This window comes from Bradysia coprophila, chromosome IV (genome assembly GCF_014529535.1).
Source record: "Bradysia coprophila strain Holo2 chromosome IV, BU_Bcop_v1, whole genome shotgun sequence".
NCBI classification, from domain to species: Eukaryota; Metazoa; Arthropoda; class Insecta; order Diptera; family Sciaridae; genus Bradysia; species Bradysia coprophila.
In genome coordinates, this window is record NC_050738.1 from 14,647,838 (window position 1) to 14,664,216 (window position 16,379).

At 35.6% G+C, this 16,379-nt stretch overlaps 1 protein-coding gene across 1 annotated transcript; it reads left to right on the forward strand.

Moving 5' to 3' along the window:
* The first annotated feature begins 1,830 nt into the window (after positions 1 to 1,830).
* Positions 1,831 to 16,262, forward strand: LOC119086001 (protein enabled). Its single transcript, XM_037196576.1, has 7 exons — positions 1,831 to 2,058; positions 9,088 to 9,409; positions 9,472 to 9,698; positions 9,759 to 9,924; positions 9,984 to 10,631; positions 10,711 to 11,011; positions 12,481 to 16,262. Exons 1-7 carry the CDS (start codon positions 2,054 to 2,056, stop codon positions 12,507 to 12,509), a joined length of 1,698 nt encoding a protein of 565 aa, XP_037052471.1. The 5' UTR covers positions 1,831 to 2,053; the 3' UTR covers positions 12,510 to 16,262.
* Positions 16,263 to 16,379: the final 117 nt, after the last annotated feature.

Genomic DNA, 16,379 nt, shown 5'->3' on the forward strand with positions numbered 1-16,379 from the left:
GACCAAGGCTGTAAACTTTGGGGATGTCACGGAGACCGCAATTTTATTAGATACGCGGGAACTAGCGGGAACAGAGCATGGTCCACATCTGATGATTTTACATACAAAAAAAATTCACCATATCATCACGGCGATGATTGTCATCACAGTATGTGAATTTTTGTATGAAATCCGCCATGTTATCATCAAGTGTGGTGTGTAACCCGCGTATCTGTATCTGCGTGACCTCCCCAAAGTTTACAGCCTTGAGCGAGACGACCGAATACCAGTTAATTATCAAGGTTCTGAAAGAACAGGTTAAGACACTTACGAAGGCGGGTGAAACACAAATCTTGACAATTCAGACATGGATATTGTTTGAAAAGTCAACTTGACAACAATTTTTTTTGTTAAGTTGAAATCGTCATATAAAATTTTCCAAACCTAGTTGGCGCTACAGGAAAATTTTGATCACACCGCCTTCGTGATCAACTCGAAAGTGTCTTTACCTGTTCTTTCAGAACCTTGTTAATTATAAATTGCCTTGGGTAACTTGTCAAAGTATTTGCTCCTCTTTTAACATCTTACGATGTGAGCGAGAGGACCGAAGGCTAGTTATTTATAACTTGCCTTGGGATACTTGTCAAGATATTTCTTTCTCTTTCATCATAACACTCTATAGACTGTTATGATGAGAGAGAATGATACATAACTTGTCTTGTGTTATATGTAAAAAATGTATAGACTGTTATATTCATCAAGAGAGTTCTGAAGACCAGTTGTCTAGTAACTGTCTTGATCGCGATTTCACTTGACGGAACATTGGCAATACATGAGTTATTACTTGTGTGACACCAACGACCTCGGCATGTTTCTTCTTCAAGTACGTTTCTGTTGTGCACAATTTAGCACCTCTCATAGTCTTCTTATCATCATTGCAATTGATGACCCCATTTCCGCAACCAACAAAAATTTGGTTTAACTTTGTATGCCACAATTTCTTAATCACATGCGAATCGGTCACGGGTATTTTTTCACCAATTCGAATGTCATGCATTTGATGCATTCTACCTGCTTTCAAAACAATAATCTTGTTTATCTCCTGCAAGCTGATATTTCATACATTACGCGTTTCTGCATATAAACACAAACACATACATAACCACAGCCTATACGATTGGATAATTCACACATAGCCCACCTAGGGTAAATTTACTTTCCATCTACATATTTGAAAAAAAAAAAATCGCCGAACGGCGGAAGCGAACACGGGACCAGCAGCATATCAACCAAACATACTGACCACTACGCCAACAAATCACATACCGAGATGCAATTGGTGTCGGTAGTGGTTCGTTAGTCACTTCTACATCGATAAAATAATCAGAGTAGTCGGAATGATGTGATTTGAACGAAATGTTGAGGTGGATAGTATATGTGTGTGAGTAAGTAAATAAAGGATTCTCTGTATGATGTTTTTTTGTTGTTGTTTAAAACAACATGCTTAATTAATTAATTTTAAATCCAAATTTTTGTGATTATTTCGCTAATGTATGAAATATCAGCTTGCAGGAGATAAAACATTGTTCTACCTTGGTGTATATTTCTCGAATCACTTCTTATGTACAATTGTATATACACTCGCTGGCGCTCGTTATATACAATTGTACATACGAAGTTATTCTCGAAATATACACCAAGGTAGAAAATGTACTATATCTACCAAGACTGTAAAGTTTACCGTACTAAGTAGCAATACCTACTGGGAAATTATACGATTTTAAATCGGTTATGTCGATACCCAGCCGCATTTATTAACTCGTCAAATGTCAATAATAATCAGCCATTTCGAACCGTTCTGTTTTCATACCAACCGTTTCATTCTAGCAAGCATCAAAGTGATCAAAGTGTAGTCTACTCAATTTCGTCGAGAAGTGCTGAAAAATCTTATAAATTAAATGTGTCCAAGTTAAAGGGAAATGTTCCCAAGTTAATGGAGATGTGCCTAGGTGAATAGTGACAGAATAAGAAAGGATAGTGAAAATAAAAAACAAACCGAAAAAGAAACAAAATAATGAAGTGAGTATGATTTCGTGGGTGAGAAGGATAAAGAGTGATGGAAAATGTATTGAAACAAATTTTCTGGCTTAAAGTGTGAATTTCTTTGTTTGTGAATTTTACCTATTCGTATGGCAATTTATGCATATGCGATTCAAATTGTCAACTTATTTCTCGTTTAATCAATGTAAAGAGGGTTGGAAACATTTAAATTTGATTACTCATTGTTAATTTCACTTTTATTATATGGGGTGTGGGACGCAACTTGCGCAAGGTGTACATTTAATGGTGGAACACTGGACATGATATTATTTTTCAGAATTAAAGTTTTTTTTTTCGTTTTCTCTCACTCAAACTGCGAATGTTATTGACACGATCGTAAGCTGGGGATTGTCTTCAATCGGATATTATGTCCTAAATTTGATTATAAGTTAACAAAATCAATTTCGTCCAAAGCAGAAAAAAAAACTTACCATGCCAGACGAGACTCATTAGTGATGGGGTGTTGTTGTACGCGTAAATTCGTTGTTTGTATATTTATTTTTATTATCTGTAGTAAAAAAAACCGAACGAGAACTATATGTGTTGTGTGCAGCAGATGTCCGACACATGATAAAAATATTTAAAACTCCAGCTTGTTTGCACGAACCGGATAAGGGACTCTAATCGTAAACCGTTTATTACCAATTTCTTATTATACAAATATAATTCGCTGGAGCCCACCGCGATAACACGCAATTTTCGTCCGTAAATTGACTAAGTAATGTGGTAGTAACTCGGTCAATTAACTGGAAAGCACAAAAATTTTCATGGTGTACAATGATCATTAGTCCAATAAGCAAAATCTAAATAATAAAGAAAAAGGAAAACCGGTTCCTCGCTCGAACAGATTGTTGTGATTCAGGGTCTTAAATGGACAGTATCGATTTTCCTTTGAATTGGTTAATAATAACATTTTTCGATGAATTATATAGTCCGACTTCGAGCATGACTGCATTTGCACCTTTTTTTTGGTTCATGAATATGTGTGTGTCTTATCGTTTGATTCATATTTTTTTTTGCGTTTGATTCGTAATAATAATTCGTTTATAAATTAAAGAAAGTAAAATATCAAGGTCTCTGTTCCGTTCTCGTTGTTGTAATGTGTTTTAGTATGCATACATCATTACTTCACAACAACTTTTGCTTTACCTATCTTCAAATGTTTTTATAGCTTTTAATATCGCTTAATGTACAGTCGGAGATAATAGAGCCCGAAATGTAATTTTTCATTTCGAATTCGTTCGATTTTGTCATTTTCCCTTCTACACAATTTTCCCATTATAATTAACTCGGTGACAAAACAGAAAAAGTATTTCCGAAATTTTCCTAACAACTACTATGGGCTCTATATAATTACACCCATCATATACACACGTTTCGTCGAATGCATAACTTTGGACGATGATGAAGAAAGAAAAAAAAAAACCGCTCAGCTAAATGAGATATTATACGTTGTTTGCTTCAATGTTGATTGCTTGCCATTTTATTTACTCGCATTCCTGTCGCAACAAACTACTGAATCATATCCATCGCAATATTATTATTATTGTTTCACATTTTATTAAATTGTGTGGTATATATATACATGTGGTACCGAGCTTGTCATTGGAATAATACACTTGTCTATCATAAACTGTTCCACTTTACAGTAAACTAAATGATGATTAACGATTTGTAAACTAACTTATTTGGCGCAGCTGTGCTAGCAAGTGTTTGCTACGGAATTAGACGGAAAGCAATGGATTTATCTTGAATGATCACCTTGTACGGAATGTCTGTTGGAGTTTTTGTTCTTATCCCAATGTTAGGCAAATGAAAAACTTGACTTAAAAAAATTTCCGTTCGGTTCATCAAGCAAACATTACCGGAACTTCTACTCGAAAAACGTTCTAATTCATATCTCCACTTTATATTACATTTCTTTGTAAATTGCATGAGTTTCTTTCGTTATACCGGTGACCGTATGGACAGTTCTTAGAATTAGTAGGTCTCATGAAGTAAAATTTCGTAAAATTTTATATTTGTAGACAATTGGGCGATTGTTGAAAATAATTGTCACAGCAAAATTGATGTATATTGTTTCGTCAAACATTTTTCTTTTATTCATATGCAAAATAGGATCCACTTGACTGACAATGAGTGATGCAAATTCTATCAGATATGATTGACACCTACCATACATACCGTTCTTTTGCAGATCTATCGTCTTAACGATTTTCTATTTAACTATTGTCTGAGATTCTCAGTCACAAAATGTTCTTTTCAGAAATATTTAAAAACGCAAAAATCCCTTTTTATTAGTGTGGTTTTTATCCGATCTTTAGAGAAAATACTGAACCTCTTAGGTTAGTGAGACCACAGAGAAACAGAGAGAAAAAGCAGTAACAGTTTAGATATGAAAGTGAGATCTTTTACGAGGGCTAAGCAGTATCTGCAATTGTAGTGCTTGTTGTAGTGTTGATAACAGGTGACTAACCGTTACTTCAGCTATTGAGGGATTCTTTTGAAAAACAGCCTACCGAAATCGAACGCATTTTCTAGTGGAGTTCTTTATATCTACCTAGAAAGGACTTCGACCCTAGAAGCCAAAACCACTTTCAAAAAAATTCTTCGGAGCTTGTGTGGCTAGCAGGAGGTGATCGAAAACCGAAAATTAGCACTTTTCTTACAAAAATTTCTGCAGTTACACGAGCCGTACAGGGTCGAGTGGGGTGTCATTAGAAAGGTAATCACACGTACTGGTATTGGTCTCATGTAGTTTGGATGCATCTACAATGAAATAGAAGTTGAACTGTTTAAGCGGCCATGTTTCATCGCATATGCATCCAAATCACATAAGACTCTATTTGGCCCACAAACACATAAAATTACCTTTCAAATGATACCCCGTGTACATTTTGTGTACCTCGAGAAATTTCTGTAAGAACAGTGTAAGTCTGCGGTTAAAAACCTTACCTGCACATATTTCAGTGTAGATGAATTCTAAAACCAATAAGTCCCTATTCGGCGCAATAGTACGTGTGATTACCTTTCTAATAACACCCCACACGATCCTGTACGGCGCGTGTAACTGGAGAAATTTTTGTAAGAAAATTGCAAGTTTTCGGTTTTTGATCACCTCCCACTAGCAACACAAGCTTCGAAGAATTTTTTTTGAAAGTGGTTTTGGCTTCTAGGGTCGACTACGTTTCTAGGCACATATGAAAAAGTTCACTGGAAAATACGTCCGATTTCGGTAGGCTGTTTTTCAAAAGAATCCCTCATTACATTCATAGCGCGATGTCGATTGTACACATAAAAGTTAACTTAAGCACTGCGTATACGTAATTCGCCATTTAACAATAGTTGTTGGTATGGCTTCAAAATTTGGAACCGGCTAAATGAAATCACAGTTTAAAGGATGAAATAAGTCTCATCCATGATTGATCCTATGGACGGTTCCATAAGAACATTGTACGTGAGAATTTTGACAAGGTTTGTCTCGTCCTAATCCCACTTTTTCGTTCGCATAGTTTTGTCATTCAAGATTGCCATCGCACCTTGTGCCTTAAATATCGGAATCTTATATGTATACCATGACAACTAACTCAACCACCGTCATCGCTCGATATATGTGGCTGGACGAACTAGACTAATATAACTATATTTCAATCACCTTTTCAATAGATGCAATCAAAGTTTCAATTTTACCTTCACCGTTAAATTACCTCCGTGTTTTACCTGCAATAGCTGTAGATGGTAGCGTAACTATATGCAAATTAATACCAATTTCATAAATTTATTTGTATGGCAGTTTTGAGCAATACTCAAAAGTGTACTTTCGCACGGACCTTTGCACAATATTTAAAATCGATTAAAAATCAGCGACCGTGTGACATTTGGTGTGTCTGTTATTGATAGATTTTATCGGTCAAGAAACCGGTTAACTTTCAGCCGCATGTCACTCAACAATTGTTCGTCATCGTTTTAAAAAAGGGAATTGTGTAACAAGTCGGTCAATCCTTTGCACGATTATAAATTACAACTTGTCTTACAAGTCATGCCAATGAAATGTTATTCTAAAAACATTTCTCTTTACACAGCTACTTACTTCTTACAATATTTTTCGCGCTGCATATACATTTCCATGGTCTATTTAAATGAAAAAATAAACGAGGTGATACTAACTCTCGTCAGTTTTATCTGCTTAAGCTGTATTTTTGCTTAAAAAACGCTTACGTCCACGTTTTATGTGTTTATTCGTCTACTCAGCGTTGTCATCATCATCATCATGATACGATCATACTATTGGTTAACATAATCATTATGCCAATTACACATTTCCTCCAACGATGCAGCGAGCATCAGAAGTAGCAACAACAACAATAATAACAACAACAAAAAACGAAGAAATAAATTACTAACAATCTGAAATGTGACACGAGTTTATATAAAACAAATGTTTTGTACTAAATCTACCGAAGAGACGTTAAATCAAACAAAAACATTGCCACTTTGTAGGCAAATTGTTTTGTATTTTCTTTTTACAATTAAATTGAGTACAAAAAAAAACGAAGACGATGAAGAGTGTAGAGTGCGGAGAGACGACTATTGTTATGGTATTTATAAAATTCATTTAGATTGTTTAGCATCATAATGAAGGAAGTCAAATTTTCAAATTATGTGGGAGTGAATTCATCCTCAATGGTATAAACGAATAGTAGAAAGAAGAAGAAATAAAAAGACGAAAAACAAAACGTATTTGAAAGCAAATCAAAAACGGTTCCACAAAAATATATACAAAGTGCTCCTATTACATGAATTCTAGTGTACCGATGTGGTTTATTAAGTAACATACATATACGTAATGTGTACACATCAGTTTGGTTATTTTCATTTTATGTACTAGGTACTACTATTTAACATACATATATGTATAAGAACGTTGCCTATCAAGACTGCGAGAGCATTAAATAATATTCATCATGCAGCAACTATGGCAAAACAATGCTTTCCTTTTACCCACACATATATTCGTCGGTATAATGACGGGGTTTCTCTATTGTAAACCAAAAAAAAAATATTGTGTGAATGGCATAGAACAATATACATTCAATGAATGTGCTCAACGTTGCTCGGTTTGATTGCAATCGTTAAAGATATTTGACGTTATACTAAGGCTGCGAGCGCACTTACGCCGTTTAGCACTCCGTTTACGAGTGAACAATGGAAGCTCCTCCCACTTTCCATTGTTAAAACGTAAACGGAGAGCTAAACGGTGTAAGTGCGCTCGCAGCTTAAATTCACCGACAAATTTATTATTTTATCGCAGAAATGTCACTCGAAATCTTGCACCGATTTATGTTCTAATTCTGTGTCTGCTAAACTTTAGTTTAGATTTAGATCAAGCGTTTTGAGATGGAGACTTCGGTATTAAAAGGTAGGGAAGAACAAAGATCAGTGATCCCTTGTTATCTACTGTTTACTCCTTAGCTTGACTTACGGCTCTAAGTGATAATCAGCAAATTTGATTTAGGCAAAACACGACTCCAGACACACGGTACACAGTTTGTAGAAATACATGAAAAGAGTTGGAACTATATATTTAACCAATTTCAATAGGCTAGTGTCAGGGAGTGTCAGGGACCTAGAACATCAAGGGATTGGAATTTAATTCATCCTTCAAAGCAGACTTTAGATATTGTTTCAATTCCAAGCATCTTCAAACGTCCATACATGTCAAAGATCAGTTGCACGATTTGAGTTCAGGAATTTCCTCGAACTGTCGACATTTTCACCATTGGTAAAAATCCTAAAATCTCCACGAAAGATCGCAAGAATATTATGAAAATCCATGAAAACATTCAGATATTTTGTCCTGTGCTATATATGCCTTGAGCTCCCCGATATGAATCTATTCTGGTAAAATAGTTCGCTTTATGGCAATGCAACCTAAAAGCCTTTCGCGTATACTTTTATAGTAATAAACGACCGTTGATGAAAAGCACTACATATCTACAACGATACGAATTGAAAGCAGACGAACGTGAAGAATACATACTTTAGAAGACGACGCAGTATATTTTATGAAATGGGTCATCGTCATCGTGCAGACAAGTATTATACTACTGCCATAGTTAATAAAGAGCGTTCTATATAATAATGGCAACGGTATGAAGAATGGAAAATGATAATAATTTTTTCGCTCAGCGCTAAAGAATGTTTAATAATAATTCCGGTTGATTAAAATGGAATCAAATTACCAGCGTTTCCATACAGCTAGTTAAGCGGTTATATGTTAATGAAGTAATTATAAACCAATTAAGGTGTTATTCAAGTGTACAATTAGTAATTCTTGAAAGCGATGTTAAAACACCAATGGTAAGCAGTTTGTCTCAATTCAGAACATTTTAACATCATTACCGTAATATGATATGACTGCCATTTAGTTAACATTTTTGTGGATGTAATAAAACTAAAATGTCAGTTTCGGAGATTTGTGTGCCACCAAAAATGTTGATTTTGTGGGTTTTTCTTTCTTTCTCTCTCTCTCTCTCTCTCTTGTTCATTCATAGGGCGTTGATCCCTGTTATCACTTTCTGAATTTAATTCTGAAGCGGCGAATGTTTTTTTCTTCTGTGTATATATTCAAATTGGCAGGGTGTGTAGGTGTATATTAAAAGTACACATTCAGATGTGGTAAAAGACATAACACGCTAGCTAGGTAATATATTTTGTACGAAATTCATCTAAAAAACTCAAATGGGTGTTCTTCATGCTCCGATGTGTATATTTATTATATTTCTAATTGCCGTAAATTTAACACGCTATTTTGATTCGCCTCTTTGGCAGCATGTTTTTCACTTCTCTGATTTGATTTTTCTGCTAATTAATTGGGAACATAAATGTATATCGATGAGTATGCCGTCAACAGTTTCCACTCTAATTGAATTCCAATTTTGAATGAGATATTTTACGTTGCAATTGTCATTATAATGTACTCATCGACATTTTCCCTATTTTTCCCAGTGAACAAAGTATTATTGGTGCTAGAGCATCAGTTATGGTCTACGATGACACTCAAAAGAAGTGGATACCATCCGGAACATCGTCCGGCCTCAGCAAAGTGCAAATCTATCACCATCAACAGAATAATACATTTCGCGTAGTCGGCCGTAAATTGCAGGACCATGAAGTCGTTATCAATTGTTCCATTGTCAAAGGACTGAAATATAACCAAGCGACAGCAACGTTCCATCAATGGCGTGATTCGAAGTTTGTTTACGGCTTGAATTTCTCAAGTCAACAAGATGCGGAAGGTTTTGCCAGAGCTATGACACATGCTTTAGATGTATGTTGAGAGTGAAAATTGAAAAATTATTGAGTCCATTGATCATACGGTTTATATTGAAGGTTTTAAGTGGACGATTGATAACCGCTGGAAACCCTCAGATTCCAAATGGTACGACTTACGATGAAGATATGGGCTATCGAACAATGACAAGAGAAGACGCAGCTATGATTCAACAACAACAAATTACGTCTACAGCTCCGCCAGCTCCACATACACCAACTTCACAAACAAATCAAAATATACCACAAAGTCCACCGACACCACAAGGTCATCATCGTACCAGCAGGTCAATATCCTTTGTTTTGTTTTTACTGAGTCACAACGTTTTAACCCATTCTAATTCCAGTGCACCGCCTGCACCTCAACCGCCACCAATGTCTATGCCGCCACAAGGTTTTGGTTCCCAAACTGGAATGCTTCCGATTCAGCCGCAGTACGGTCAAATGCATCAACAACAAACACCGCCACAACAAAATGTTTATGCCACACAGAGTTCATACGGATCAAATCAGGTTCGACTGGTGAAGTTACATTGGTTGCCATATTTTACTTAATTGAGAACCTTCCGTAGAACATGTCACAATACAATCAGCCCATATACGTGTCATCTAGCTCAAATCAAAATCAAATTCAGCCGCCATCGATGCACCTTCAGTCGCATAATTCAAACAGTCCCATTTATGTATCAACGAATCAACAAGCACCAGGTCTACCGAACTCCGTCAGTAATAATAGCGTGTATAACAGTCAACAGCAGCAACAACAACAACCGGCAGTATATCCACCATCGAATGGCTTACCGAACAACAACAGTAACTATCCTACTGCAGCTCAGACGTCTGCACCAATTCCACAAGCTCCACCGTTTCCAATGAGTAATGGTGGACCGCCAATGCCACCAGCAATGCCAATTGTTGCAGCAGCAGCTCCTTCAGGTGCTCCACCTCCACCGCCTCCGCCAATGAGTGGTCTACTTAATCAATCGATTGGAATGGATATGAGTTCATTAGCGTCACAATTACAACAAGCTAAGTTAAAACGGAACGCTAAGAATTCACCTCCTCCAATGCCTGCTGAAAACAGTGGAAGCAGTACATCGAGCGGAGGTAGCGGAAATTATGGAACAATCGGCAGAAGTGGAAATGGAATGGCATCTATGATGGATGAAATGGCAAAAACTTTAGCTAGACGTCGAGAGAAAGCGGAAAAGAAACCGGAGGTAGATGTCGTTCGTAAACACTAGTTGCAGTCTGAAAGACTTGTTCTGCACACTTTCTTAACTCAAATTTTACCACCAGGAACAAAACGACGATAACGGACGACAACGACCGTGGGAGAAGTCAAACACTCTACCACACAAACTAGGCACCAATTCGGGATCGAATTCGCAATCGAACAATATGAACAACAGTGGTTCGGAATCACCGAGACCATCCCGTAAACGATTTGGCAGTGCCAGTGAAGAAACGATACTGAAACAAGTTAATGGTGACGGCGGTTTGTCATTGGCTAATCCACAAGAATTGGACAACTTTAGGGCTGAAATAATACGTGAAATGCGTATCGAAATAAACAAAGCAAAACAGGAGATTTTAGATGGTGAGTGACACATTGATGAAAGCTCTCTTTAGACGGAAAATTAAATCATTCAATCAAGGGATTAAACGGGAAGTTTTAGAATAGCATTTAGATATAGAGGATCTTTGGGTTGGTGGGATATGCTTACTCATTTCTTGCAGATCGAAAGATTTAGTAGTAGAATATCACTGAGCTTTCGTTATCAGGGCTGACTTATTCTAGTTTCCTTTACTGGTCGTAGGTGACCATTTGACTTAGGGGTATGAAGGTACTTGGTGCAATAACACTGCAAATGAAGTCAGATCGAGTCAAGTTGTAAGATATTGTCGCCCAAGTAAGTTTTTCTATCTGGAATTAGACATACAATACATCGACAAAGGGTAATTGGTCTCTGAAAGTTAGCAAACTTCAAAGTGAAAAAGTAAGGTGAGGGGCCAAAAAATTCAGCAATTTTCAGACTGAAAAAGTAATTCTCTGTGTTCCCTTTAATACGTTTAAAGGGAACACAGAGAATTACTTTTAGCACATTTAATTACCTGTCAAATGACACCCTACACGACCATGTACGTTTTGTGTACCCCGAGAAATTTCTGTAAGAACAGTGTAAGTCTTCGGTTGAAAACTTCAACGGCACATATTTCAGTGTGGATGAATTTTAAAACCATCAACCTCTATTCGGTTCAATAGTACATGTGATTACCTTTCTAATGACACCCCACACGACCCTGTACGGCTCGTGTAACTGGAGAAATTTTTGTAAGTAAATTGCAATTTTTCGGTTTTTGCACACCTGTCATCAGTCACACGCTTCGAAGAATTTTTTTGAAAGTGGTTTTAACTTCTAGGGTCTAAGTCCTTTCTAGGTACAATTAAAAAATTCCAATAGAAAATGCGTCCGATTTCGGTAGGCTGTTTTTCAATAGAATCCCTCTTTTTTCATCGAATTTCATGAGCTTTCGACGTCCCATGTAAAATCCGTTACAAAACTCGCGATAAACGAGAAAGTCGAAGTTTCCGATGAAGTTTCATCTGTTTAATGACTTCGGCTTTGGCTTGGATCCACAAAGTTCTCTCGAAAACTGGACTTGTCAACTTTTTGTCCCTTGTTATGTTATTCCCGTGAAGTATCGCCAAAGTCAAATCACCAAGAAAAAATTTAATCGCAAAAAAAAAATCGCCAAAGTGTGAAGAACCACCAAGAAAAATCGCCAAAGTGTGAAGAAACGCCAATTATTTGACTTTTTTCTTTTTGTCGTTTCTTCTAACTTCGGCAAATTTTCTTAACGCTTCTTCACACTTTAGCGATTTTTTTTTGCGATTTAAAAAATTCTCAAAAACTGACTTTGGCGATACTTCACGGGAATATTCAGGCAGGCGTGTCGTGCAATTTTTTTTAGACAAAATAGTGTCTCGGGACGGCTGGGTACAATATATATTATCTTAGTGTCTCTCATCAATCCCACTTTTAACATTTTCCATTTTCCTTTCAGCTATTAAAATCGAATTCAATCGAAGGTAAGACAACTCCGCGTACGATGGTGTATTTGTTACCGCACTAATTTTACAGTTTGACGTGATGCGAACGATCTATTATCTAATATATTCATTGTAAGAATATTTAAATTAAACGAAATCTACATCTACATTTCTAAGGGTAAATAAATTTAGTTGTAATATGTTTTTCATTGTAAAACCAAACAAGATGTGTAGACAGGAAAAGTTTTACACACAACAATTACACACAGACACAACACAGAAACACAAACACCGTATGAATTAATCAATTGCATTTACTCTATATCTCTCGATTGTTTGTTGACAGGTGACATTATAAAAACAAAAAACAAAACAAAGAAGGGAAAACGAATAAGAAAAGGCACAAAACATTTTATGGTACAGCATTAACATATATTAGGTTTGGCTGTGATATTTTTTGAATGAGACGAGTTATGGTGTATTTGACTGTTTATAACCAATGTTGGGCAAAACCTTGTTAATTTTGTGTTTGTGCCGTAAAGCGTTAAGAGCATATCTTTCTGGAAAAAATGACTTCTCTTCGTTTCATCAAATCTATAGAAATTTGATAGACTTTTATATGAACCAGTCTTGCCGTGGTTGGTGAACGGCGTGTGCATTTCTACTTTTGTATTTCACAATATTGTGCAATGTGTTAACATTCCTCTCTTACTTTCCAATTTTCTATTCTTCTTCCAATTCAATCGTTTTTCTATTAACATTTTTACTGCGTATGTGTTAGCATTTACCGGGGATCTTTTTGATCCGTTGATCTAACCTGATGCGGAACGTTCCAAAATTTGTGTTTGCATGTTGCGAACCGTTGATCATGGAACTAATGTGTGTATGCCTTGCTATTTGAATCATTTCATTCATAGTAAGGAGACTGTAGCATACCAGTCTACAATTCTCCTACTATCCCGGTTCAAGTACTTTGAGATGTATGGACAGCGGAAATAGGTTTTTATTCTTATTAACACTGATCACGTAGTGTGCCAATTAATAGGGTAGTGTGCACCTACCAGCTTTTTCTATTTATATTAGAATTAGACTTACAAAACGTTGTTACTCGATAAGCATTTTCTACTGGCCCCTTTACACTCCAAAAAGAATTGGATGGTAGCCGCCTATCCTATTGATTGATGATACGACATGCGGTGGCCTCATACCATATTAAGGTTGTATTGTGTGGTCAAATGGTGATGAGTTTAACGAGAGTTAGTATCATATCGCCGAGTAGCCTGATTTCTAGATATGTATCGGTGTTGATGTGATTTTGACTAATAGATAACGGTTTCGAGAAAAAAATTTCGCCCCCACTCTATGTGATTTTGTGCTAGATCTTTAGGTGATGCGACGTTTGAATAGGAAACGAGAATATTCGGGAACAAGTTCACTAATTTAATTTACTTCGCAAAATTTTCTTTGATCTCTAAAGCCATTGCTGGGAACCAAATGTACACAGTGTGTACTAACACGTCTAAATATTAAAAATAATTTTCCATTTTTTTTCTATATATTTCACTTAACTAATTGAAATGACCCGTGAAGCCTTTTTGTATTATTATTTTAGAACTACAAATTTGTATTAAGATTGCTTCTAACTTTTATTCAACGTTTTGTGCTAACTATACTCATAACAATTGATTGCTTGGATTGTTTTAGTTCTCTAAGTTTTTTGTACGAAAGCATATTAACAGAATCGAAGGTAAAAATTCAAGAAACCCTGCAAGGAACCCCATCAATTTTCTTTGACTTTTTATAGCGCCTAAAATTACTCCTTTACCGTTTCCATTTCGTAGTGCCATAAAAGCAATTCGTTGCAAATAATCACTGAATCGAAATGATGGATCTTACAATAGCTCAGTGTAATATGCACCTGTGTAGAAACTGTTTGAAGACTGAAAATATTTTGTATTGACGAAACGTATACATTTTTTGACCCCAGTTTTGATGTCTGTAAACGTCATTTTTTTAAAAATATAAACTTACCTCCAACATTGAACAGTATAATTCCGTTTCTTCAGTTTTTACCTTACGTTCTAAATGGCCACAATTCGAAGATCATTTTTTTAAACCGAGGTTATTCCATTTAAACACAATAAGAAAAAAATAGTTCGGCATTTTCACGACTTATAAAAAATCCGAAGTGCTATAGAGAATCTACTAAATTTAAGATCGATGATATAACAATAAAAAATATATCAATTTCGAAATGGGAGAATAAGAATAGCTAATCGAAATATTAAGAGAAATATTAAATCAACTGAAAATAATGAAACGTATTCGTTGCAACATGAAAATAAAACTGCGAAAAGTTTCAACGTTGAAAGCTGCGCCATATACTTAAAATATGATGCATTCAAATAAAACTGATACATTTTTTATAACAGAAAAACCGTAAAAATAGTCAACTCGAAAATGAAAAAAAAAGAAAATGGACAAAAAATGAAATTAAATTAAAAATTTAGTAAGTGTACAGTGTGACGTTGTTAGAAATGTAAGACGATTTTTACTCTTGTATCGTTTATATAAATTGATAAATAAGTTTAAAGAAACTACAAAAAATAATAAAAAAAAACGAAAAAAAAAATAATTTAAAAGAAACGGCGCTGATATATTCGATGAACAAAAGTACGACTCGTGGAAATGCCAATAAAATATCCAAATAAAAAAGTGAGAACTACAGGAAGTGGGATTCTAAAACCAGTCAAGTTTAACGCACATTCCTTTATTTCATACATTGTCTGAGTAGTGTCAGTTTTTTGCAGGGACTATTTTTGGGAAACCGTTTTCCTATATGTTCCCATTAAATTTATTCAATCACGTAAATGATAAGAAAATTAGAATTAAATGTTTCATCCAACGCTTTTCCATCAGGGAACGTTCCCATACCAAATGCTACATTGTGACGTTGGACTGCGATACTTATTCTTTGTAGTAAGAATTCTTTCGATCGACTCTCACAAATCTTCAATTCGCTTTGCGATTTCATTGATAAACTTAAAACCATCCTTGCAAATTGGTCCCAGAGTTTCGACAGCGAATGGGACAAAAAAATGTGATTTTGTCTCTCAATAATTTCTTTATAAAGCCAACGTTTACGAATTGCTGCTTTTTCTGCAACTCTATCAAAATTGTGACAAGAGATGTCGATGTAGGATGGGGCCAAGGTGTCAGAACAAGTTGCATCCCATTACAAGATTTGACCATTCAGACTCTGGATGCTTTTTGTTCTTGTTGTTCCTTAATTTTCTCAAATGTTCCTACATTTTTGCAAATTTTCCCAAAACTATTTTTTGGGAAAATTAAGGAAATTCTGGAAAAGTTAAGAAAATTTAGAAAAAGATTTTCCCAAAACACATTTTTATAGTCACAATCCCATTTGGATTCATTCCCAGCCGCTACAAATAAAAAATTATGGGATCGGTTTGTTGCGAGACTTCGAAGAAGAAAACGGACAGGTCGACTAAACATTTTTGCCTTCCTTTTTTTCCTCGAGATCAGAAAATTATTAAGAAACTCAGCGAAACTTAATGCGCCAACTAGCTTTGAAGAGAATAAGCCTAGCAGTACTACGTATGAATGTAAAGAAACCGAAAATGTCGTTTCCTCATACTTAAACCTGAAACCAGAAAGTGAACATACCCATAATTTTTGCCAATAATTTTTGGCAGATGTTGAATGATGAAATGTCGGTTGAAAGTCTGAAACTCTTGAATTTGACTGGCCTCAAGAATACACTGACTGTATCTAGTGAAACATACACACAAAATTACGGTAACTAAGACGGTAATAACTAAGGATTATTTATATATACAAAAAACAAACAAACTATTACACTAAAACACTCACAAAATAAAGAGAAAAAAAG